The sequence below is a fragment of the Cucurbita pepo genome, chromosome 6 (assembly GCF_057944985.1).
Source record: "Cucurbita pepo subsp. pepo isolate OVF chromosome 6, ASM5794498v1, whole genome shotgun sequence".
NCBI classification, from domain to species: Eukaryota; Viridiplantae; Streptophyta; class Magnoliopsida; order Cucurbitales; family Cucurbitaceae; genus Cucurbita; species Cucurbita pepo.
Window position 1 is genome coordinate 971,060 of NC_141803.1, and position 25,359 is coordinate 996,418.

The 25,359-nt window shown below is 38.1% G+C and overlaps 5 protein-coding genes and 5 non-coding genes across 17 annotated transcripts; 2 read left to right on the forward strand and 8 right to left on the reverse strand.

The window, feature by feature from the left end:
* The first annotated feature begins 2,199 nt into the window (after positions 1–2,199).
* On the forward strand, positions 2,200–6,575 carry LOC111797653 (protein TIC 22, chloroplastic). Its single transcript, XM_023680720.2, has 9 exons — positions 2,200–2,630; positions 2,869–2,931; positions 3,509–3,583; positions 5,029–5,079; positions 5,358–5,417; positions 5,488–5,559; positions 5,896–5,931; positions 6,015–6,175; positions 6,263–6,575. Exons 1-8 carry the CDS (start codon positions 2,244–2,246, stop codon positions 6,105–6,107), a joined length of 837 nt encoding a protein of 278 aa, XP_023536488.1. The 5' UTR covers positions 2,200–2,243; the 3' UTR covers positions 6,108–6,175; positions 6,263–6,575.
* A 688-nt stretch (positions 6,576–7,263) lies between these two features.
* TRNAR-CCU (transfer RNA arginine (anticodon CCU)) lies at positions 7,264–7,336 on the reverse strand. Its single transcript has one exon. It is a non-coding gene; the product is annotated as a tRNA-Arg (tRNA).
* Positions 7,337–7,403: 67 nt separating this feature from the next.
* TRNAR-CCU (transfer RNA arginine (anticodon CCU)) lies at positions 7,404–7,476 on the reverse strand. The gene has a single exon. It is a non-coding gene; the product is annotated as a tRNA-Arg (tRNA).
* A 174-nt stretch (positions 7,477–7,650) lies between these two features.
* Positions 7,651–7,723, reverse strand: TRNAR-CCU (transfer RNA arginine (anticodon CCU)). Its single transcript has one exon. It is a non-coding gene; the product is annotated as a tRNA-Arg (tRNA).
* A 74-nt stretch (positions 7,724–7,797) lies between these two features.
* On the reverse strand, positions 7,798–7,870 carry TRNAR-CCU (transfer RNA arginine (anticodon CCU)). Its single transcript has one exon. It is a non-coding gene; the product is annotated as a tRNA-Arg (tRNA).
* Positions 7,871–7,943: 73 nt separating this feature from the next.
* TRNAR-CCU (transfer RNA arginine (anticodon CCU)) lies at positions 7,944–8,016 on the reverse strand. Its single transcript has one exon. It is a non-coding gene; the product is annotated as a tRNA-Arg (tRNA).
* A 598-nt stretch (positions 8,017–8,614) lies between these two features.
* LOC111797143 (protein WEAK CHLOROPLAST MOVEMENT UNDER BLUE LIGHT 1) lies at positions 8,615–14,268 on the forward strand. 7 transcript variants are annotated; one of them, XM_087124404.1, is made up of 4 exons: positions 8,645–8,768; positions 9,924–10,127; positions 10,518–11,479; positions 12,129–14,268. In XM_087124404.1, exons 3-4 carry the CDS (start codon positions 10,562–10,564, stop codon positions 13,971–13,973), a joined length of 2,763 nt encoding a protein of 920 aa, XP_086980530.1. In that variant the 5' UTR covers positions 8,645–8,768; positions 9,924–10,127; positions 10,518–10,561; the 3' UTR covers positions 13,974–14,268. The 7 variants fall into 7 exon arrangements, with proteins under 7 accessions (XP_023535830.1, XP_086980530.1, XP_086980533.1 ...); XM_087124407.1 differs by having other exon boundaries at positions 9,924–10,019; XM_087124402.1 differs by having other exon boundaries at positions 8,648–8,768; positions 9,141–10,127.
* An 87-nt stretch (positions 14,269–14,355) lies between these two features.
* LOC111797144 (protein CYPRO4) lies at positions 14,356–17,867 on the reverse strand. Its single transcript, XM_023680064.2, has 2 exons — positions 15,789–17,867; positions 14,356–14,915 (listed from the first exon to the last, which is right to left on the reverse strand). Exons 1-2 carry the CDS (start codon positions 17,445–17,447, stop codon positions 14,628–14,630), a joined length of 1,947 nt encoding a protein of 648 aa, XP_023535832.2. The 5' UTR covers positions 17,448–17,867; the 3' UTR covers positions 14,356–14,627.
* A 136-nt stretch (positions 17,868–18,003) lies between these two features.
* Positions 18,004–19,775, reverse strand: AMY1 (alpha-amylase-like protein). Its single transcript, XM_023680358.2, has 4 exons — positions 19,643–19,775; positions 19,428–19,557; positions 18,548–19,353; positions 18,004–18,450 (listed from the first exon to the last, which is right to left on the reverse strand). The coding sequence occupies exons 1-4, from the start codon at positions 19,730–19,732 to the stop codon at positions 18,196–18,198; spliced, it is 1,281 nt and encodes a 426-aa protein (XP_023536126.2). The 5' UTR covers positions 19,733–19,775; the 3' UTR covers positions 18,004–18,195.
* A 1,050-nt stretch (positions 19,776–20,825) lies between these two features.
* LOC111796517 (uncharacterized) lies at positions 20,826–24,836 on the reverse strand. 2 transcript variants are annotated; one of them, XM_023679170.2, is made up of 5 exons: positions 24,631–24,836; positions 24,143–24,501; positions 23,606–23,801; positions 21,844–21,975; positions 20,826–21,171 (listed from the first exon to the last, which is right to left on the reverse strand). In XM_023679170.2, the coding sequence occupies exons 2-5, from the start codon at positions 24,448–24,450 to the stop codon at positions 21,049–21,051; spliced, it is 759 nt and encodes a 252-aa protein (XP_023534938.1). In that variant the 5' UTR covers positions 24,451–24,501; positions 24,631–24,836; the 3' UTR covers positions 20,826–21,048. The 2 variants fall into 2 exon arrangements, with proteins under 2 accessions (XP_023534938.1, XP_023534937.1); XM_023679169.2 differs by having other exon boundaries at positions 24,143–24,498; positions 24,631–24,835.
* Between the last annotated feature and the right edge of the window lie 523 nt (positions 24,837–25,359).

Genomic DNA, 25,359 nt, shown 5'->3' on the forward strand with positions numbered 1-25,359 from the left:
CTTTTAAATGGCATATTTAGCTACCCTAAATATTCCATCATTTTGCTATGTTCTTCGTATAAATTAGTTTGATTCTATTTTTTTTTGTTCATAAATCCCACACATTTTAAAAAGAATATTAGTGGAGGTGGTATGAGAATTTTGAAATGGATTATGCTTTATTTTTCTTGCGATCATATAGAATCAAATAATGAAACGCTATAAAAGGATACCATCCAAGTGTTAGATGGTGAAAGTCTCAGCTCGGCTAATTTAGGGAATGATTATGAGTTTATAAACAAAGAATACTCCCTCCATTTAGTATGAGATCTTTTGATGAAGCTCAAAGCATAGCCATGAGAGTTTATGTTCAAGGTGGACAATATCATATCATTGTGGTGTGGAGAGTCGTATTTATCTAACACCAAGTTCTATTCGTCATTTTTAACCTTTCCATCTTTATTGCATTCTTCCGGTGTTAATTTATCAATATATAACCCAACAAATAGATAAGATTAAGATACACATTAAAAAGAAACAATATGCATAATATTACTATACTTCAATTATGGAATTAGTAATAAATAGATGGAACAATTCATACGCTAACATGCGGGCCGCCATTTTATTTTCAAGTTTTTTCTAGAAACGAACGATCAACAATCGATAAAGAAAGGCATCGTGGGAGGCGGCGGGGCGGTAAAATCATACAACATAGCCTTCGCTCAACATGTACTTGACAAATTCATCGATCTCCTCCTCGCCAAGCTTTCCATCTATGTTCCGATCGGCGTGACAGAGAGCCTCGTAGGCAAGATGGATTGGAAATTTAGCGTCGAGTTGCTTCAATGCGTTCTTGATCTCGAACAATCCCAACCCGCCGTCTTCATTCGTATCCATCTGGTGGAAGATCTCTTTTAGTTCCTTCGCTGAGTAGGCGCTCTTTGGATTCATTTTTGGACGGAAGAACGACATAGTTCTATAGTCGATTGGCTCCCGCTAGAGTTTTGATTTTTGTTGACGATTGAAGTGGAGAAAAAGAGGATTTATATAGAAAACTGACAATCAATGGCGGTGGCTTTAGCCATTAGAGCTGCCATCGATGACGCGAGAGGATTAGAATTTAGATGCGGAGTTATCTTGTCTACTCCTCCAATGGGATCGGTATGCGTTTTTTATTCGGGTCCCTACCTCAAAAGTTGAATTGAAGAGCTTCCATCTCTATTAGAAATCACGATTTAAATAATTTTTCACATCTTGAAATTTGAACGGTTCTCAACTATGAATATTTTCTTTTTCTAAAGTAGGGGAGGCTTCACCACCTCTCTTTCCACGAGGCAAAGAATATTTTTTTTTTAGTGGTGAAGTTGGCCACTAGTCTAGGCTAATTATTCTGTCCTCTAGATATAATTAAAATGATGACAAATTTATAAAATTTAGGGTTTGAAGTTCTTTAACATAATTATTAAATATATGTTAATTTTTATTTATGAAATATAATTTTTGTGAAAATATTATGAAGTAACAAAAATTTTAATTTTTTTTTTGGGTTTATTTCTTAAAACAATGGACTTTAATTGTGTTGTAGCAATTTCAAAGAAATAAAGAATACCAAAAGAGGATAAACTTTTGGCATAAAAGAATGTATGGAATAAAGCAAAAGATATAAGATAGTTGCATGAAAGTGATCAAATTTTTCTCGGCAAAGTTAATCATTCAAACAAAGTAAATAATGTAATAACATATTTTTAATATAAAGTTTCAAAAATAAATTAGGATACTTGGTAACTTAGAAACTAAAATAAAATAAATTTTAAATGTGAAATTATAAGTTTGGTCATAACCTTTTAAAATTGTATATTCTATAGTTTTAGTATTATGTTTTTTTCTTCTTCTTTATAATATGTTATTAATGGATGCTATCAATTTAAATAATTGTTCATAATATATTTATAAATAATCAAAATAATTGTAATTAGTTAACTAGTAAATAATAGATTGAATATAAACTATTAATATAATTATTATTGTATAACATCATATAATATATATATATATATTATTATAATTTTGTATTTTAAAATTTCAAATATATTTTTTTTACTTACTCTATTTAGATTATTGAAATTTAAAACAATTTTCACAGAAACTCAGCCAAAAAGGCTAATTTAATTTTGATTTTGGGTCAGATTTTGTCAATAAACCATAAATTTGGGACATAATAAAAACCCAGAGCCACGCAAGAGTCGGGGTTTCTCGTGGCCATGGAGACCCCAAAACCCTACCCGCAATCGAATCTTTTGCTCTCCGTTTCTTCTTTCATTCACCATCACTGTACCAGATTCGGAGCTGAGCTTTCCAATCGTCTCGAAGAGACTAAACGCTTTGCCGGAACCTTCGCCAAAAGATGGCCGGCGGAGGCTAATTGGCGATCCTTTCCTACACCAGCTTTCGCGTCCCTTGCGCAGCACACTAATGCCTTGGCTGCCACTCTTAGTTCAGACCAATTGGCTAAGTCTCTCATCGGCACGGCGGTCTACACGGTTAGCAATTCAAACAACGAGTTTGTGCTCATTTCTGATCCCAATGGTGTCAAGTCAATTGGGTTGCTGTGCTTCCGCAAGGAAGATGCCGAGACCTTTTTGGCTCAGGTATGTTCTGCACCTGTTTTTTCTCCACCTGTGAATAGTGAAGAATGTGGAAAACTTGTCGCGATCAGTTTTGTGCTGTTTTTTTGTGGAATTTGTGTATGATGATGCGGAAATTTTTTTTGCATTGGAAGTAAGTTTACCGTTCTAATTCTTTCGTTAAAATCTGATGTTTTATCAATGATTCTGGAGAAGTGCGATGTTTATATTGCAATATGATATATGTTATAGTGAATTTCAGGTCCGATCGAGGAAAAAGGAACTAAGAAGTAATGCGAAGGTTGTCCCAATTAACCTTGACCAGGTACCTTGCTTGCATCATCAAATTTTTTCTTCTCGAGCACCGATCATTTTCCTTGCTGTAGTTATTTTGTTTTTCCCCCTAATGTTCAACCGTGTAGTGGAATTCCGTAGTGAAAGTTATAGTGTGGGTGATTGGTAACTAAATCTGCAAGTTTTTACTAGTACGCCTGATTAATGGTATGAGACAATGAGAGGGGAGGTTTTACCCGATGAGGAAATCAGTTTTATAGTCATCTGGCTAGTGAAAATCTTCATCTCCGACACGTATGAATTTGAATGTTTCTTAATGTGGATGGAAGGGAGATTTCATATAAATCGAACAAATAACAAATAACTTTAATGCATACAGTTAAGATTTTGAATTCGATGGTGAGCAGAGAATGTCTAGATTTTTTTTTTGGGGGGGGGCTTGAAATGAAAAATTTGTATGAGAGAAAACTCATTGAGAATTCAATTTGGTTTGCCATTTTCCGATGTATTGTGTAATATCAATTGTTTTTTTTTTTCCTTCCTCCACCCCTATTTTTGTACTTCGATATATTTATTTGTAGTTTCTGTTCGCTTTTAATGATTCACAGGTATATATGTTGAAAGTAGAAGGTATTGCCTTCCGCTTTTTGCCAGATCCGGTTCAGATAAAGAATGCTTTGGAGGCAAGTTTTATTTGATCTTGTTGTCACTCTCATGGCTAGGATTGTTTATAGAGTATCACATGCTATGCTATATTTTATATTCTTTCATTCGGCATCTAGATTTTCATTTCTATAGAAATAACAAGATTGATAAGAGATGCAAGGCTGATATTGGCTAGATACCAACTACAATAGCTTAATCTAGTGGTCAAGGGGCAAGTTGAAAAGGTAAATGATTATGGAGCTGGAGCTATAAGTTTAAATTGTGACACCGGAGTAAAATTGGGGTACATGATTGAACTGAGACTACAATCAAATCAAAGAGATTTTGAAGATAGGAGGGTTAAGAATGACTTAAAAGAATTAAAAGTCACTACTTAAACCAACAAGGTGCATCTTCCTTTTTGGTGGTTCAATCCTAAGAAGTTCATAGTTAAGCATGCTCTACTTGGAGCAATTTTATTTTGGGTGAGTTCCTGATAATTTTCTTAGGATGCATGTGAGTGAAGACAAAGCATGCTGGAAAGACTTGTGTTGGTTTGTGGGGGTAGTCTTCACTCTTAGAAGCGAAGAGTGATTAACGTGATCATGTTGTAGGAGATGCAGGGAAATATTGAGTCCAGACATCAGGTGTCAAATCCTGATCTATACCTTGGCATGGGTCGTTACAAATGGTATCAAATGGGTACTTCTTCTAGTAAAATGTGGTTTGTGGACGAACCAAGGCAGAAATTGGTGGACATGTGACACTCGAGTGAAGGAGGGGTCCACGAACAAACCGAGACCATATTCGAATGAGAGTGATATTGAGGATAGGATGGCTAAACCATAGGAATTAAAAAAATTGAAAATCATTTCTTAAACGAACAAGGTTACCCTTCCTTTTCGATGACTAGGAATTTCATAGTTAAACGTGCTTTACTTGGAGCAATTCTATGTTGGTTGATCTATTGAGAATTTTTCTAAGATGAATGTGAGTGAGGACAAAACATGCTGGAAGGAGTCGTGTTGTTTTGTGGGGATAGTTTTCACTCTTAGAAGCGAGGAGTAAGTAATGTGACCATGTCACAGGGAATGCAGGAGAATGCCTGAGCCATTAGGTGCCGAATCCTGGGCATAGGTCGTTACACAAACTAGTGGCTACAACATATTGGAGACATTAAAATCCCTATTTCTTTTTTTTTTTTTTTGACAACCAAACCAAATGGCAAATGTTGTAAGTTCGATGTTGTCTCACCATTAACGTGTGGCACTAATTATATTCATATAAGCTAGTTGATTACCATTAGGGTTGAACTTGCTTCTGAATATATTGAAAAGGCCTTGGCATTTCAATTCGGTGCTTGAGATGTTACTTCATTTGACTTTTAAATAAAGCATTTACAAACAATATCTAACATTTTGAATATGCTGTATTTCTGTTGACCAGAAAATTGACTCATAATTTTATCTCTTTGTTTATACAGCTCAAAGCTTCGGATACCCAAAGAAGTTTTGATGGAGTTCCTGTTTTTCAGGTACGTTGGTGCACTTAGTTAAATGGTTTTGACACAAAGGAAAAAATCAGCATTGTGAAAACGTTGGAATGACCTATCAATTGAATCATTAGCCTTCCCAAAATTCTAATGCAGAGAATATCAGCGATATCATGATTGTGGTTGTGCATAATTCATAATGCATGGTTATAATTGGTTTGACAGTTCCCATTATTTTATCTCTGTGTATAGTTGGGTTGACATGCCTTATCTCCTGTCCACTTCTCATAATATCAATGTTTTTTTTTTCTTTTTTGCAGTCTGACCTTCTGATCGTGAAAAAGAAAAACAAGCGTTATTGTCCTATATACTTTACTAAGGTCTGTATATGCATATAATTTCTGAGGAACTATGGATCGTGGATGCATCTAACCATTTACGGAAATATAGGAAGATATTGAAAAGGAGCTGTTGAAGGTCTCCAAGGCATCGAGAGGATTAGGAACTTCTCAGCATATTATGGTATGATTCTATCATTTTTTTTTGTTACGTTCTATTCATTGAATGGGTTAAACTTTGTGGCTCGATCAGTGCCCAGTGCTCCCTGTAATATGGTGTTATATATATATTTTCCCTTCTTCTGAGTTTTGATACTTTACCAGAGCCCTATTCAGGCAGATGTGACAATGATGATGAATCTGGTTTAAGCTTTAAATACAAACTAAAATGGCTTGAATTATTATCCAGCGAGTGAAAATTTGTGTTGCATGTTTCTTTCTTGTGAAAAAATTATCTGTTCAGTTTGTCCACAATTATATTGTTTCTTCTCTTCGTTTAACTAAAACTGTAATACAACAGGTTGGTAGTTTGGAAGATGTTCTTAAGAAAATGGAGGTGAGGTTTCTTTATCTCAAGTAGTAGGCATCTTTTAGAATATAGAAATTGTATTCCGTCTTAGTTTTCTTGATCAATAACAGCTGAATGAGAAGAATTCAGCCTGGGAAGATCTGATTTTCATTCCTCCTGGCAAAAGCCACTCTCAACACATTAAGGAAGTGGGCAAAGCATGACATAGGCTGCGAATTCAGCCAACAGTGTACACGAGAAGAATGAAGGAGCACTGATTCAGCCAACTGAGGTTAGAAAGCAATGGAATTCTATTATAATTGACCTCATAGGAGAGGAATAATAAACACTAACGCCCTTTTTTTATCTCCCTCATTAGACGTGACTGGATCTGGTTCAGACATAGTTTTGAGAGGTTGATGAAGCTAATGTCTTCTCTTTTACGTTGAGGAGGTTAGTGAATATATCGCGGCTGGATTTCTCAGATGTGTTGAGCTTGATTTTACTTTTGTATAGCTATTGTCTTCTCTATTGGACGTAGTTTTCTTCGGTAGATTAGAATCTCAATGTACTTTTCTCAAAAATATGTAGCCACAATACTAAATGGCGGTTATTTATGTGGGAAGGGTATCAAACCTGACAGGTTTATTGCAATATTTGATTTCCTCAATAAATGAACTTTGTTTGTTTTTTTTTTTTCGTTCAACTCGAAGGTTGTTATGACCTGTGTTGAAAAAATAGCGGAATTGGTGTCAGAATTTGGACATTTTGTTTGAAATGTATTAGTAGTTGAGGGACCAATCTGATTGCTTCCTTTGCCATTCCTAGTACCAATCTCTTCATCTTCATTTAGAAAATTGTGTCCAACTTCCGTATTCTATTATTTGTTTTTACCTCATTAATGGAATCAAATGATGAAAGATTTTAATGATTAAAGATGGAAGATGAAGGTAGTCTCTAATGTTAGATATTTTTCAATTTTTAGTCGTGTGAGTTTTAATATTTTTTAATATTTTTTTCTGGCTATCTTTAAAAAAGAAAAGAAAAGTGTTAGATGGAAGTTTATTGAGAATTTAAGAGACAAGTCCATCCAAAAGAGAAAAGTTGTTATTTCTCCCTCAACCCATCTTAGAAAGTGGCATTTTCTTTCTTAGATGGCTTATTTTCTTCGAAAAATTTATATCAACTCGTATCAAGTCGTAGCTAATATATCACCACAAAAAAAAAAAAAAAAAGGTTAAAACATATAAGAATCAAATCAAAATTTTAAAAATAAATTATCTTTGCTAACTCAAATTTATGCCTAATAATCTAAAAAAAATAATAACATTTGACACATTATGGACAGAAAACAAGATTGGAAAAAAGAAACATAAAGAACGAGCCAGGTAGGGGTCGAACCTACGACTTTCTGCTTAGGAAACAGACGCTCTATCCACTGAGCTACAGGCGCCTTGGTGACATTTACTGACAGAAAATAAAACTTTACCAAATCAATTATAGAGAAAAGAAAGTAAGCACGCGCCAGGTAGGGGTCGAACCTACGACTTTCTGCTTAGGAAACAGACGCTCTATCCACTGAGCTACAGGCGCCTTGTTGGCATACAATGACAGACAATAAAATTATAAAGTAAATAAATAACAATAAGAAATTAAAATAACGCGCCTGGTAGGTGTCGAACCTACTAGCTATAGGCGCCTTGTTGTTATATAATGACAGTGAACAAAAATTTCAAAACAATAATAAAAAATAAGAAATTAAAATAACTCGCCAGGTAGGGGTCGAACCTACGACTTTCTGCTTAGGAAACAGACGCTCTATCCACTGAGCTACAGGCGCCTTCTTGTTATATAATGACAGCAAACAAAAATTTCAAACTAAAAAAAAAAAAAGAAAATAAGAAATTAAAATAACGCGCCAGGTAGGGATCGAACCTACGACTTTCTGCTTAGGAAACAGACGCTCTATCCACTGAGCTACAGGCGCCTTGTTGTCATGTATTGACAGTGAACAAAAATTGAAAATAAAAAGAAAATAAGAAATTAAGAAATTAAAATAACGCGCCAGGTAGGGGTCGAACCTACGACTTTCTGCTTAGGAAACAGACGCTCTATCCACTGAGCTACAAGCGCCTTGTTTGTTATACGTGACAGAGCAGCAGTACGTCAGCAGCGTCCTTCCCACGTCAGTCGCCAGCTGTACTTTTCGGAGCATTCCTGAGAGCAGCATGCATTTGGCTCTGGTTACGTGCCATACGCTTACTGGTCAAATCTCCTTTCCCCATAATCACCGAAAATCCTTCAATTTCCCCGGAGGACTAAACGGTCATTTACTTCCACGCAAACAAACACACAGCAGAATACCAAAATGAAAATTACAAAAAAGGACGACGCCACCGATCTTCGGTCAATCCCACCGCTGGATCCGGCTGTCGGCGGCGACTATCAGTTACTTGGGGAAATAAATCTGTAATTTTAATTTTATTAAAAAAAAAAAAAAATAGTCAAAGCCCTTAACAAATAAATAAGAAAAGAAAAAAAGAAAAAGAAAGACAGAATGACTTCCACAAATAAAGGAAATAAAAAATAAATAAAATAGAGAGAGACAGATGGATGATGGTGTGTGGGAAGAAGTGGGTCCCAGGGACGCGTACCGGCCCCCTCTTTTTCTCATCCTAATTTTAGCTCACTAAACCTCTTCCCCTTTCCTTTTCATAATCTTTATTTCTTATTTTTATTTTCTGTTTAGTTTAATTATATTTATTTTCTTTTTCACAATCTCCGGTGATCATTATTTTTCATTTCCGCTTGCTTTTGACTTCTTCTTCTTCTTCTTCTTCTTCCCCCTCCTCCTCCTCCTCCTCCTCCTCTGCTGCTTTCTCACGGTATGCTTCTCTGCTTCTTCTCTCACTCTCCCTCTTTTGTTTTTTTGTTTTGATTCTATGGACTTTGTTGCTTTAATCTGCTTCCTTTGCTTGGATACTTGTGAGTTCGTTCGAGCTTCTACCTAGGTGCTTTTGCTTCTGTTGATTTGTATTATTTGATATCTTCGATGCGCTGCGTCTTTCGTATCTGCCACTGTGCAAGAGTAGTGTGATTTCGCGTTCAATGCTTTCTGCTATTTCTTTCCTTAATCGGTGTCATTCAATTGGAGTATGATGTTGAATTTTTCCTTTCGTTGTACTGTCATTCAATTGGACTGTGAGTTGCTTTGAGCTTCTTATTTTGCTTTCCTTTCTGGAATCCGGCTGCTGTAGGCGAAATGGAATGCGGAAGCGCTTCATTACTACTCTGTTTTCTCGTTTTTGGAAGCAGAAGAGGGTTTTCCGATATTTGGACTAGACGTTGACGTTAATTATTTTCCAGGTTTGGTGATCGGCTGTATGTTTAATGCTAAGAATTTGTAGGATCGAAACATGAGAGCTCTCTAAACTTTTTACAAATGATCTAGCGGCGCATCCTTTTTGGGTACTGGAAGTATTTACTACGTCTTCGGGGAAACGCATTGGTGTAGCAGAAATAATTAGATGGTTTATAGTGATCGATTCAGTCAATTAGGATGTATTCCCGAGCAAACCTGTTATCGCATGGATCGAATAAAAGTCGCTGCCATGAAGCTCAAAATGGATAAAATTTTGAATAATTTTAACCTTAAATCTTGGGTGCATGCCAAATCGTGTACCTGTTGCATAGCTGTGGATAAATGTATTAGGGAATGTTCCATATTTATAATTGGAACTGACAACTATTGCTCAGATGGGTCTTTTTGCTAGAATTGGAAATATTGTGGTCATTGTTTCCAGTAGAATGATATATATGTCTCGTCAAGAAAAAGTACAGTGATATTTATGGAGAATATTAATGTTATTTATGTCTCGTCAAGAAAAACCACAAGAATTTGTGAGCAAAAATATGACATTTGGTAATAAATGTTGATGGAACTGCTCTATGAATCTATTTCTTGTAGTCATATAAGGCCTTGCTTTAACTTTATACTGAATGTTCATTAATATGTGCTTCCCATTTCTTTTATGATGTAGCCCAATCACTGGCAATAACTATGTGTGACTAATGTTCCTGAGTACGTGTGATGTCCCACATTGGCTGGAGAGGAGAACAAAACACCATTTACAAGGGTGTGGAAACCTTTCCCTAGCAGACACGTTTTAAAACCTTGAGGGGAAGCCCGAAAGGAAAAGCCCATAGAGGACAATATTTGCTAGCGGTGGATATTAGTCGTTTCAGTATGTGACATTTGCAAATGAAAAATCATTTTGCTTCGAAGTCTAGTTGATGAGTAGTGCTTTCTTTTTACCTGAACTGTAAGCTAATGCCAAATTCAATTTTAAAAGTAATCAGAAAATGGTTCAAAATGAAATGATAAAACAATGGCATAGCACTAGACAAAAAACTGCTGAGAATTGTTATCACTTTCATCGTTTGACCTATTTTATTTGAATATATCATGTTGATTGTTAATGGTTTGTGAATCTGCTACTTCTTGTTCATTGATTTATCTTTGGCGAATACATTTTGCTTATGACGTAGTTTCCTTAAGTTGCTGTCTAGTTAATTTTGCAATACAGGATTGAGTACTTACGATTTTGAGTGCTTTGTGCTTTATATGATTTCAGTTCAACTACAGTTATCATCTGGCACTATTTGTTAACCCTGTTCAATGGATGATGTGAAGTTAACTGATCATACATCTTCACAATCCTCGTTAATTTCCCAAGATGGTAGTCATTCTCCTGATGAAAATCCAAACTACCTAGTTAACAACGGAATTCTGGATCAGAGCCAAGTTCTCTCAAATTCCGTTGCTAATGGAAAATTGGAAGGTAAAATTGAATGCTCTCCGAGCCCAGTTGATGCAACTGTGCGATCTGAAAGTCCACATCAAATATTTGAAAATTCAATATTGCCAGCCGTAGAAGATGCTTCTAGTGATGCAAATATGAAGCAAGATAAACTTATTGCATCCAATAATTCAGGTCTGAGTTCAACAGTTCCAGATGATAGATTCGAGGAACACAATCTATATACCTTTATGGAAGACCCCACAACTCAGTCCGTAGAAGATATGCCAGAGAAACGTCGTCAGGAACAATCTACAGTCCATAATGACTCTGCTAATGATGTCATTATGCCATCTGTTTTCTCTTCAGTTGAGGATACGACTGTCAAACTTCCTCAGGAAAAATCACCAGTCCATTGTGACTCTGCTGCTACCAATGAGGTCATGATACCATCTGTTTTCTCTTCAGTTGAGGATATGCCCGAGAAACTTCCTCAGGAACAATCTCCAGTCCATAGTGAATCTGCTACTGTCAATGATGTCATTATGCCATCTGTTTTCTCTTCTGAGGCAGTGGTTATAATGAATGAAGGTGTTGTACGATTAGATGGGCTTGCAGAGGGCGAGGGAGTTCCCGGTGGAAAAACTGAATCTGTTGATTCTCCAAAAGATGTGAAGCAAAGTGATATTAAGAAGCGCCTTATTGATACTGCTGCACCATTTGAATCAGTTAAAGAAGCTGTTTCGAAGTATGGTGGGATTGTTGATTGGAAAGCTCATCATATCCAAACAGTTGAGGTATACTACACTACTATTGTGATCCTTACTACACTTCTATTGTGGCACCCTTTACATACATTGGGGTTGGTTAGCCATTCTCAATATTGTTGACTGAACGGATATAGTAACTGTGTCTTTTGTTGTTAGAGCATCATTAGAAAGGGTGTTAATTTGCTTGTCGTGGTTTTGTCCCCGTAGGAGCAAAAGACGCAGAGTGTTTCTCATTGGTTATTGGCTTAATGCTTATAGTATCTGAAGCTGCTGAGTGCTGGTAATAGTAGCTTACTTCAAAAATGCGATATCTGTGGAAATGTTACTTTAGGAGTTTAGTTGTGACTAGACACGATGCTGGTAGTTTGGGGACTGAGTTTTAAGTGTGAAGTGAAATGTTTGTTTGCTATCTTTCATGATGCTCGTGACAGTGTGCGCCCCACCATTTCATAATTATATTTCCAATTCTTCTTGAGTCATTGAAAAATATTTTAAATAGATGGACATTTTGTTCTGTTAAACGCATTCAACTTGATTGTATATGATTGGGTTTTAATCCCCGCTACTGTTCATCTTCATTCAACTCCCAAGGTCCACATCTGTTCATCTTCGTGTCTCGGACTAGATTCAAATGATTTTTCAAAATAGCTGATAGATAAATCTTTAAATGTTGCAGAGACGCAAACTTGTGGAGCAAGAACTGGAGAAATTACACGAGGAGGTTCCTGAATACAGGAGACTGTCGGAGGCTGCTGAAGACGAAAAAAAGAAAGTTCTAAAGGAGCTGGATACCACTAAGCGACTGATAGAAGATCTGAAGCTTAATCTAGAGAGGGCACAAACAGAAGAGCGTCAGGCCAGGCAAGACTCTGAACTTGCGAAACTCAGGGTTGAAGAAATGGAGCAAGGCATTGCTGAAGAGTCTAGTGTAGCAGCCAAGGTGCAGCTTGAGGTTGCTAAAGCCAGGCACATAGCTGCAGTTACAGAGCTTAAATCTGTCAAAGAGGAGTTGGAAGCACTTTGCAGAGAGTTTGCTTCTTTGGTCCCAGAAAAGAACGCAGCAATAGCTAAAGCAGAAGATGCTGTTGCTACATCCAAGGATGTTGAGAAGGCAGTGGAAGATCTAACTATTGAGCTTATGACCTGCAAGGAGGCATTAGAGTCTGCGCATGCAACTCATTTGGAGGCAGAGGAGCAAAGAGTTGGTGCAGCTATGGCCAAAGAGCAAGATTCTCTTAACTGGGAGAAAGAGTTGAGGCGGGCCGAAGAGGAGCTTGAGAGTCTTAATCAGAAAATTAGTTCGGAAAAGGATCTGAAATCAAAACTGGACACTGCCTCAGATTTGCTGATAAATTTAAAAGTTGCATTAGCAGATTATATGAAATCAAAACTTGAAGAGGAGCCGGAGGATCCTGGAAAGAAAACACATATGGATATACAAGCAGCTCTTGCTTCATCGAGACAGCAACTTGAGGAAGTGAAACTCGACATCGAGAAAGCAACTTCTGAAATAAACTGTCTGAAGGTGGCCGCAACATCATTGAAAACAGAGCTTGAAAGTGAGAAATCTGCTCTAGCCACCTTGAGGCAAAGAGAAGGAATGGCATCTATCGCAGTTGCATCACTTGAAGCTGAAGTGGAAAGAACTAGGTCAGAAATAGCTGAAGTTCAAATGAAGGAAAAAGAGGCCAGGGAAATGATAGTGGAGCTTCCTAAAAACTTACAGCAAGCTGCACAAGAAGCCGATCAGGCCAAGTCAGTGGCTGAGGTGGCTCGTGAGGAGCTGCGCAAAACAAAAGAGGAAGCAGAGCAAGCAAAGGCTGGAGCTAGTACTATGGAGAGTAGATTGCTTGCTGCCCAGAAAGAGATTGAGGCTGCAAAGGCTTCAGAAAAATTGGCGTTGGCAGCAATCAAGGCATTACAAGAGAGCGAATCAGCTAGAGAAACCAACAATGCGGACTCTTCCGCAGGAGTTACACTCTCAGTAGAGGAGTATTATGAGCTTAGCAGGTGTGCTCAGGACGCAGAGAAACAAGCCCACCTCAGAGTGGCAGCTGCACAATCTGAAATTGAGGTAGCCAAGGAATCAGAGTCGAAAAGCTTGGAAAAGCTGGAAGAAGTAACCCAGGAGATGGCTACCAGAAAGGAAGCACTAAAGATTGCAATGGAAAGGGCTGAGAAAGCCAAGGAAGGAAAGTTGGTTGTAGAACAGGAGTTGCGAAAATGGAGAGCCGAGCACGAACAACAAAGGAAGGCTGGTGACTCTAGCATTGGATTAATGAACCCGATTCGCAGTCCAAGGGCGAGTTTTGAGGGGAAGAATGAACCATCGAATTCGACATCTGACGCCCTTGCTGATCCCTCTATTTCAACAAGCCCCAAGGAAAATATGCAAGTAGGCAGTTATACAGCATTGGATTCGTTATCAGAAGCCAAGGCCCCAAAGAAAAAGAAGAAGTCATTTTTTCCTCGAATTCTCATGTTTCTGGCCAGAAAAAAGACGCAATCAAACAAGTCATAAGTCGTTTGGGGTACAGCCATCTTATTTACACTGTTGATATTTTCACCTCTCCTTTTGAGTTGGTTTTTCTCATGGGGAGATTATAAGCGCTGAGTTGGAAGAATTGCGAGATTGTACATTATGGTGGTTAATTCTTTTATTGTATGATAAAAAGGGGTATTCGTGCGACCAAAAACCCTGCCATCTGCTGCCGATGGGATTCAAAGATGAATAAGTTTCTACAGTTTGATTCTTGGATGATAGGCTGTTCGTAACATTGTCGTGTAAAAAAAAAGTCTGAAGGTTTGTGCTATCAGAGTGTGGATTACATGCAAAATCCTTAAAAGTTGGACCAACTAAATACAAGTGCTATCAGAGTGGATGAAAAAAAATCCAAAGCCTGTACAAGGAATAAAAATTGAGGTCGATATTAGAATAATTGCTTTCTCAATCGCAATTGATAAAGAAAATCTACCACGGGGCATCAAAGAGCTTAAAATAGAATACAATTACAAATACATTTAGAGAATTCATTAATAGATGTTTAAAACTACCCAAGGTATCTATAATATATAAGGTTCTAAACCTTACATGCCACTTGGAAAGAGGCAGCTATAACTGCATCAGAAGAACAAAAGCCTGTAGCGGAGGATATATGCTGGCTGGTACTGAATCTCAGCCTCTTAACCTGCTGGATATACTGAAGGAACTAACTTTCATGGGCGTTGCGATCACCAATGGAGCCTCGGGCGAATCGGTCACTGCAAATTTGTCGTGCATGAAACGACTATCAATAATGGAGTCATCTTTAAGAACGATCTTGTAGCAGTAACAGCTCTTTAGGCCCTCTTGATGGCGGTAGCAGTCGTGTGTCCCGTTTTTCACTTGTTGGAAGTTCCATATCACACTGAATTTGCCCACTGTCGCAACCAAATGGCGCTCCTGCTTCCCATCCTCAGTGACCTACAATAATAGTAATAATGATAATCTAAAATCTGTACAGAACATTATTTGGAGACGACGGTTTGAGATAATAAAACACATGACAAGATAAACCAATGAGCCTAACATAGCCTGGTTGTAGGTCCTGATATGGAAGGAAATTTATATGCAAATGCTAATTGTAATCTATATAGGCTTTTAAATTCCAATTGCCTATATGTTTTTGCACTATGAGCAGTCATAACTTTTCAGCTTCAGTGATACTCAATTCCACTAGTATTAAGACAAATTGCTTATGTATCTCTGGCTATTTAAATTATGAAATGTTAGCAATGATTCAAATGGCTTTATCTTCTTTTCTTCAATTGATCTATGGAAGATTTATGATCTCAAAAAATATCGTTTGTTAAGTATGACAACATTGCATGAACAAAGAAGAAACAGACGGAGAACCTATTGATCAAGAAGAACAAACAGGGGACAAAGTAAAAGACCCAAAAAATGAAAGGAACAAAAACACAAACAGAGAAAAAAGGTGACACGTTATTGTTTTTGAAGCTGATAATTAAAAAAAATTTGAATAAGCCTTTTCCAAAATGCAGCATGACGTTCAAACAAAACTAAATTCCAATGTCAAGCTGATGAACTAGTAATTGCTCACGCCTTCATGCAGCAGCTAGAGAATGAATCGTTCATCTTCCTACCCTTTTGCTTGTTGATTTGAATTTTCAATGGCATTTTAAATGTAAAAAAATTCCCAAAAGATTAAAGAAAAAACCCTATCACAGTGATAAAATCATTGAAACGGGTATGTTCTAGTAAGAGGACATGCGACGCATATAGGTCAAGAAAATTAAGAGTTGGAACAATTGAGAACACGAGAAACAAACATACCCATGAGAATTGAGCATTTCGAAACTTCTTGTCTGCTCCAGCTAAATGCGAATCCAGAGGAGTCAGTTTCAACAACCTTGGAGCTGAAATCCTATTCCCCATTCGACCAGAAAATCCAGTCTTCGTTTTCCCATCCTTATCGGTAAAGAGAGTGCAAATAAGAATAAGATAGGAATCAGTTGTTCCCAAAATCCACCGCCCGTCATAGGTAACATCTACATGTGTAATGGGTGAACCAAGGCCTGGAAAAGCTGTTTTTGCTTGTCTCATTGAATTGATAGAATACAACCTGATCTTTCCATCAAGCGACCCAACAACGATTGAGCCATCGCCAGTGGTTGCAAAGCACTGGAAGTTGGTGCCTCTAGAAAACTGATGCCCTTGAGCCCAATTTAAGACAGGAGTACTAGCATTAGCAAGATTTTGAACCATTCCTTTCCTGTCTCGCATATCCCATCTGCAAAGCCTGTTGTCATCCAAACCCAAAAATGTGGAGCCCGACGGATCCAACTGAGCACCTTTAGAATCATTAGTAATATCCCTCATTGAAATATCAACCCCATCCTTCCCGAACTTCCACTCAGTAACAACTTTCCCTGTTTCAATGTCAAGCTGATGAAGTCCAGACGTATGAGGCTTCCCCTCGTTCATTGGACTCATCAAAAGCATATTGGTCTCGGCCTTCATTAGAAGAGCCTTCTTCGGCGTTGAGTAGACCAAACTAGAACTACCTTCCCGAGGACCCCGATTTCCATGATCAATATTCACATAAATACCCTTTCCCTGAATTCCATGAGAGAAGTTCTTGACGACTTGAATTCCTGAATCACCGACCAAGAAACTGTTGTCTAATGCCCCTAAAGCTAAACTCTTAATCCCACCATCAGCAGCTTCCTCAAACTCCTCCATTAAATCGTTTGCCCTGGCAGGCGTAGCCGAATTCGGACTTTTTGAGAAACTCTCCTCCGCATCTTCCCACATTGAATCATCCGCCGCTTGAGGGTTCGCCCAACCAATAAAGTCCTTCCCATAAACCTTCATTTTATTCACCTCCGTAGCCTCAAGACCATACGTATTCTCGAATAAACACCCCTGAAATTTTTCCACAAAAATCTTATAATCTTCGTTGCTGAAAAATTTCAATGCCCAGACACCCTGCGCGACAAAGTCCACGCGGCGCTGGTCTCCGAATGTTTTCAATTGCATTTCAGACGATACTCTCACTCTAATTTTCGATCCAACCTTCAAAAACCACCAAGAGTCATCTTGCCCTTCCTCCTCTTCCTCTTCATCATCATCTTCCTCCTCTTCCTCATCGTCGCCACACTCACCAGTTCTGCAGGACTTGAGAAAAGAGTAAGAAGCGAGTTTTTCGGAGACAACCCACTTCGCCTTAGGAGTATTGCCATTAATATGGAGATAAAGCTTCACTGCATTCTTCAGGCTTGGCTTCTGAGACGATCCGTACTTGAGCTTAAGAGCCCTGAGTTTCGCGTCGACCTCGTCCACTGACGATGGCGTTTTCGGTCGTCGTTCTGAAGATCTTTGGTGCTCCTCTTCAACATCCTCATATTCTTCCTCTTCATTCGTTACCTCGTTCCCATCTTCACGATCGGAATCTGACAGTTCCAGACCCTCGCGACTGTGAGATGCTCCCATTATCAATACCTCCGAGTTTGAATTACAGAAATGCAGATCGGATCGAATCAAATCGAGGATGATGCGGAATCCAGAGGGCAGATGGAGACGTAGAAACGAGGAGGCGCCAATTTGGAAATTTGAAAATCTGGAACGTTTCGGTCTGTAGTGATCCTTTCTAGGGCTCCTTATTCAAAAAGACGACAAAACCGGTCACTTGTTACCGCCAATAACCGGTTGCCTTGGGCTTATCTGAAAGCTCCGTGAAATTGTGAAATCCAATTTACGGTAAAAAAGGACAAGAATTTGGTAAGAAATAAATAAATAAAGAGAAAAATAAAAAATTGAGGGCATCTTGTAATTTCGTTCATTAAAAAAGAATTATATCCGGAATTTTAAAATCACTACCGAAATGAAAATCTACGTGCTTGCTTGCTGCCGGTGAAAACTCGTGGAATCAATGTGGGCTTTCATTTATTGGGCTTTACTTTGGGCTCAGATGTCGGCCCATATTATAAACTGCGTTAGTTGTGTGCTGTGGTGTTTTATTGGGTGAGTGGATTGGACGAATTGGGAATTCAAGTAAGCTTATTTAATTAAAATATTAACTTCATTAATCTTTTTTAAGTTTAAAACAGAAATTTAATAAACACTCTTAAAAGTGGATAGATCAAATGAAAGTTATAGACGATCTTCTCCGAAACTTTTCTGAAAACGGAAATGGAGCTCTAGAGAGGAATTATTTCATCAATGGCGGATATTCAAGGATTCATTTCTTTTTCTCCCAGACAGCATACTGCATTCCAGAAGTGGCAAGCACGTAATCCGACGGAATCAGATTTCCAAGATTGGTGTTCGGTCCGATCTTCATTATAATTTTCCCATCAATGCCAGCAACGTATAGATCGCCGTCAGAAGCCATAATATTCACCGTGCTCCTTTCCCCAATCCCATTCCTTGTCCTGATTGCGCTCAATTTGATTAGCTCCTCCTTCAATCCCCATTCAACGAAATGGTCGTAGAACTGCAACAAACAAACAAATGTTCAGACCTACACTACGTGAATTACAGGTATTAAGTTTCGAAACTCAAAAACCTAAACCGTATTGTTAATGAATTACAATGGAGGGCGTTCCAGGATGCGTGAGAATGTATGCATATCCCTGAATCACTTTATCGGAAGGGAACGGCCAGAGTTTTTGCGTCGAACCAGTGTCGTGGTTGTCGATGAAAGTTACGGCACTTTCCGGCTTGATTCCGATGAATCCCGGCGGCTTCCCGTTAGAATCCTTCAACCTCCATAGCTCCCCCTGAACGGCAGCTTGAAGAATACCTTTGGTTGTGAAATCAAACGCTGTGACAGTATCGCCTGAATCCCTAACCCAGTTTGCAAGAGCTTCGCGATGTCCGTCTTGGTTTGGATCGGGCTTCCCGTCCGGTCCAGATGAAAGTGAATCCCATTTCTCACCGACTGCAAAATCTGGCGAGGTTTGATCCATGTAGAGTTTTGTAATTTTTGGTGCATAGCCCTTTACAAAGTCGAATCTCCATCCATCGAACCCTATTTCTGTTTTCAACCATCTCATCCATTCTGATAATTCATTCTGAACCTGTGGGTTGAGATGGTCGATATCAGGTGCTGCTGAATAGGGTTCCCCACTGTCTGGATTGCCCTTTCCATCGGAATATTCAGTGTCATCGCTGCAAATGAAGGAAGGGCCCCAATCAAGGCGGCTATCTGGAGTCCCCCCCTCAAAAATGCACCAAATTCCTCTCTCGTCCTGTTTATCTGCTGTTCTGTGGTTGATCACTATGTCGGCTACGGCTTTGATTCCATTATTGTGGAGGGCGGCGATGAGGGACTTGAGTTCATCCTGGGTTCCGTATTTGGATGCATTCAGATCATAAAGCCTTCCGGGTAAGTATCCTGTAAGAGGGTTTTGGGTTTGAGCAACACAAATTTAGATTTCAAGGGAAAGGCAACAGAGAAAGAAGGCTTGCCTTGTGGAGAAGCTGATTGGGAGGGTGGAGGAAGCCAGACATGAGTAACTTTAGCATGTACCAGGTCAGGAATGATGTTGTTCAGTGAGTTGTACCATCCTCCTTTGCTACTCGATTCCCAGTTGAAGCCCTGTTCCATTACACCATCAATTTCAAGATTTTAAAAAGTGAGTCTTACATGATTATTGCAAATATTGGTTGATGAATATGCGTACCTGAAACAGTAAGGTAGAAGAAAAAGAGGGGGATGGGAAGATGAAAACAGAGAGGTAGCAGAGGAAACACAGAGAAGCTAGGAAACCCATTGTTTGAGGGAAATGGGCTGTGGGAATTCTGCATTTATAAGCTTCGTTTGCGCGTTTGGCGATGTCACAAGTCGTTACAACACTGCTCAAGAAGAACGGTCGCTTGTGCGTTTCTTGTATGCTTAGTATTGTAAGTTAATTAGTTCGACGGTTACTATTCTCATTTATTTTTTATTATAACTCTCATTTAGTTATAACCATTCTTATTTATTTCAGTTCATATGGTTCATAATTTTCATTTAATTCAGTCATATTCTCATTGATTTTGGTCATATTAACTCTTATTTAGTTTATAACGTTCATATATTCCATTTATTTGGTTATGAAAATTATTATTGCTATGCCTATTTAGTTTATAACGCTCATATATTCTCATTTATTTGGTTATGAAAATTATTGTTGCTATGCCTATAATAAAGACTTGTCTAGCATTATTTGTAGACGCGGTGTCTTTCTCATTTTGTATTTGCCTAAAGGTAATTGGGAGGATCTAAAGTGATACACTTTAATTATAGTGATTGACTATCATCCGGTGTCTTTCTCATTTTGTATTTGCCTAAAGGTAATGGGGAGGATCTAAAGTGATAATGGGGAGTATTAGACAATTTTTTTTTGTTGTGTCATAACAGCACAACACTTGATCAGTATAGTGAGAACAGGTTGACGAAAGGAAAGAGACCAAGTACAGTGAGAACGGGTCAAAGAAAGGAAAGAGTAAAGAGGATTGATGAATGAGTGCTCAACAGCCAAAATTCAAGTCAAGAAGTAAGAGACAATTTCCAACTTAAGAACGAATCAGTACGGCACTTTAGCTTTGAGAAATAAGAGGATGCTTTTTCGGGCAAGTTCTCTTGTCGTAACCCACACCCACACGGTAGAAGAGCCTAGACGGGGCTTCCTTGTCGTAATTCACTGAGATTGCAAGTTTTGTCTTAGTGTTCGAATGCAATTTGGATGAGGAAAGAGGAAATTGCCGATGCGGGTTCCAGTAGCTGCCACCAAGAAAACTGGTGGAGATGATGATCCCAATTGATTACACGCTCCAAACACCAAATCACTCAAAAATAAAATTGTCTTCCATGTTGCCAATGTGTTCGTAGAAGACTTGTATTTCATTCAAATAATTAAGATATCCTTTGACGGGCAGCAAACTAAGCAAGCCGCAAATTACCCACAAGGTATGCATAAATCAATCAAATTTATGATACTTTTCCTACTCCCCTGTCTGCTCTCTATGAGGAGTCTTGACATTCTAACATAATTCTCGTTAAATCTCCTCAATCAAATGATACATCTGATGAAAAACTTCAACAAATCTAAGCTCTTTGGTTATATGAATTTTCAAGGACTGCAACCCCTGGCCCATATATCAAACGGCAGCGGTCATTAAATGAACCAACCAGTTTTGAGACGACCTCCTTAAAGAACACTGAAGCCACCTGAAAAGGAATGTTATATGAGATATTATAATTCTAGGCGGTATGGGAATATTTGGTGACAAAACAGCTAGGCAATATAGAACGTAACATATTAAACACATCCTGAATTTATTTACTGAGTTGAACATACGTAAGGGTCCAAATTTCAGCCTCAAACATTTTGGTATAGGTATAATGAGTTAATCAGTTGAGCATAATTGAACTATACTTATATTGCCAGTTACAAAAGAAAATAGTATTCAAAACCACACGACCAGTAAGTAATTAAGGATTTTTTTTTTAAAAGCAGCCACGGGCTTCTACTGAGATGAGACCTCCAATAAAATTGTTCAAATATTATGCTTCCAAGCGAATAACAGGTTGGATAAATTCGCATGATTTAGGCATAGCTGGCCTTTCACTTGAAGTTTAGATGTCAAAAATTAAGGAATATAATTTCGGCCTCTATTCATCAAAGTTATAGAAGGCGCCAGCCTTGAGGAACCTCATACTACCACAGGTAAACCACAAAGAAAATAAGGTTCCATTATTAATATTATTACTTCCTTTTAAGGTGAGAAGTCAGAGACTCATTGATAGACTTCTACATGAACAGGAGTCTGCATTCCTAATCGATGTCCATGATATAATTGAAATTTCGAAGGATGCTTGGAGAGAGAAAGCTCTACCTACCTGTCGATAAAGTGGCGACTGGAACTTAAAATCTACTAAAAAGTAAAGGTTGCAAGTCCCTGGAACTGGTCCTGGATTGAACTCCCAAGTATTTATCAAGTGGTCAAAAAGCGCGCTTTGAGATACTGTAGTCTGCAAGTGAAAAGAGCAAACAAGATCATCAGTGCCCTATGAAATATCAATAGTTTGGGCAATCAAGGGCAAACATGTCAATTAAATCATCGTTAAAAATACAATATCAACATTTCTAATCTAATATGCACATAAATACAAGAATAGACAATGATGAAAATTAAGAATTGAAGGAGAATATTATTGATTCATTAATTATAAACAAAGTCTATATTTTAACATCATTCCATAATTAAAAAAACGACCAGGATAACAAAATTAACGAGGGAAATGGAAACTCTTATGGTGAAAGGAGTGTGCTTGCAGTGATGTGAGCAAAGGCAAGAAAATTGTCTTGTATAGACAAACCTCTAAAATTCTATGCAATTTTTTAATCTTTCACTAAAGACTCTCGACTGCTGTGTCTGCACAAATTGAACATGTGCTTGGCTTGCACTCTAGGACATGTACAGAAAGACTTGGAAAAGAGAGATGAGACTGAGAGTTAAAAAGAAAAGGAAAAACAAAAAAATAATGAAAGAAAAAGAGGGAGTGGGAGTGGGAGTGGAGGGAGAGAGAGTAACAAAACCAAAGAGGGAGATGATGAGTCTAATGGGTGGAGTGTGTTTGCTCATATGGTGTGAGTGAAGTCTTGTTTATAGCCAGCCTCTAAAATTCTATATTTCTTTTTTCCACATTCAACAAAGACTATCAACCAATTTCCGAAGTCCAATTTACAATACCAAGCATTGCTTCTCAGGGTTATAGGCCGCACCCGCACACTACCTACTTAAACACTTCAAAGACAACATTGCACACTGCTGCCTGCAACTAGAAGAGAGCCTATGAGAAAATTGGCGAAATGCTATTGATTAGCAATATATCAGTGCCCGTGGAAAGAGCAAAATAAAAAAAATTGTCCATGTACCAAGAGATATTGCAGATCAGTAATTGTTTCATGCACATGTCGAATATTCTTGATATACCAATGTATCAGCAGCAACTTCAAAATGCCAACAAAAGGTCGCCAACACATTGTAAAGACCATCTTCACTTGTTAATATCCATGTACCCCGATTTCCAACACTATAGGCATTGCTGATTTTCTCATCCTTGTGTACAATTTAAATTTTCCTTATCATGTCTAAAAAGAAACACAGACATACTTTCCTTCTTATGCATGGAAGAAAATACAATTAAGTTTGGAACAAAATCACGATCGGGCATATGAATTAAATATGTGAAGGCATGATCTAAAAGGTTGATGTTCAAAAGCATGCAGCCTGCACAGCAACATGGCTCACTTTATTTGTACCGAAGTTCATATCCACTTAAAGCTTGGGCTTCCCTATTAAGATCGTAAGACATGATAAATGCGAGTTATGAATATATTATGAAATCAAGCATGTTTAATTCCTCCAAGTAATACTGGAAGAGGGGAAAAAAATTTCTACACCTAATATCTCCAAACTACTTGGACCATTTAAGCATCCACCACATCATCTGAGTACAATCAATGTAACACAAACATAAACAAACCGACACTCTAAATTTGGTTCTGAATATATACCACATCCATATCACCACTAGCTAGCAAAATGAGTTACCAATTCAGTAAGAGAAATTAATAAGTTATGGATAAGTTTAGTACCTTTATAGATTTTGGTCTGTTTATCTCTACACGTGAAATGTAACTCTCAACTAGAAATTTAAAGCCAATCTCCAGTTCAGCATCAAAGGATCCATCGGGATATGTTTTGAGCACCTCTGACCGCTGGCACCAAGGAACAAAATCATGATACAAGTCTACAGCTGCAACTACGTCACATAACTGTTCCGGAGAATACCTAATAAGAAATGAAGCTCAGCAACACAACAAAATGTAAAAAAAAATATATATATATATAAAATTTCATGATCATCTGATTTTATTGGCCAGCATCAACGTAAGAGGAAGAAAGCTAAGTTAAATACCTCCTCAAAAGCTTCACATTCTAAATTGCAAAAGAAAATAAAAAGGCCTTATCAACAAAGCTAATTCGATCCCCTAAACACTGCAGGACAACACTGTGACAAATACAAATTCCTATACTGATGTTTCCTCCAATGGCTAACTCTTACTCTAATCAAACCAAAACGTAGAAAACCGCATGCTATTGATATCGCAGAAGAAGATTAATTTGTTTACCCCATTACGCGCCTCTCCTCATAAATTTTGGATAAAACGCCGGCCTCTTCCCCGTCTCCACAGCCAAGAAATCGCCTCGATTGTACAGCCCTAATATCACGGAAGCTCTCGGAAAAAACCTTACGATTCTGATCGAACAGTCTATAAGTCGACGAGGTCTCAACACCGGGAATACACCTTAAATGCCGACCGTTCCGATACTTCCACGGCTCGGCATTGCACGTTGCGTATTTAATCGCATGTCTGATACCACCTCTACGTGAAATCAATGACTCAACGACCTTCGAGGTAGACAGAAACGGCGGCATTGATGTCCCTGGTGGTAAAAACCTTGACTGTTTCTCGAAAGCACACGCCTGCTAATGTATCACAAGACTTAGTCAACGATTAGGCGTTTCCCGCCTCCTCTAGCAAACAAAATAAACCAGAACGAAAGAAATTAAAGAACTAGGGATTCAATTCAACTAAACAAACAAAAAGGTACTAACTCGTTGATAGCAACAAAGATTTGGCGGTAAAACGCAAATAGCAATCACGAACAAATCTTCCCTTCGCCGTTAATGAATCGGAACGGAACACGATCCAGATGTTGTAGCATATACAATGGAAGGCAGAATTCTACGGTTTTAGATTTTGCCGGTCCCTTTGTGTTGAGGAAGGTTAAACTTGCGGATCCGACCCGAACCAAATCCGTCTACGATTTGGACTCTCCGTGTAACACGTGATTGATCAGCGCTTGAATATTATTTGACCCGGGAAATGCCACGTGGATTTTCACCATACCCTTCAAAATTCGTTCTAAACTAAATATTCCCTAAATTAGCGAGATTCACTCCCAACATTCTCTACCTAAAAATATCGACCCCTTCGTAAATGAACATTAAAGAACGATAGTAAATAAACTATTTAACTATTTTAGTAGTGAAGGCTTGAACTCTAACCTTTTAGATAAGAATTTGTTGTTAAACGAAATTTTAATCAAAGTAATTATATCTTAATTAGTTGATTAGTGTTCGAGTTTAGAGCCATAAGAAACCATGAACGGAGCTAGAAGTATAATTTCGTACAATTCAATATATCAATCCATCAATCTTAAACCTTAATTGATAGCTTAAGCATGTTGAATCACCCCTGAACTTTGTTCGGTGAATATGATTTCCCAAATTTTCTCACAATGAAAATTTACCAACGTCCTCACTTCAGCTCTTCTCAGCCAC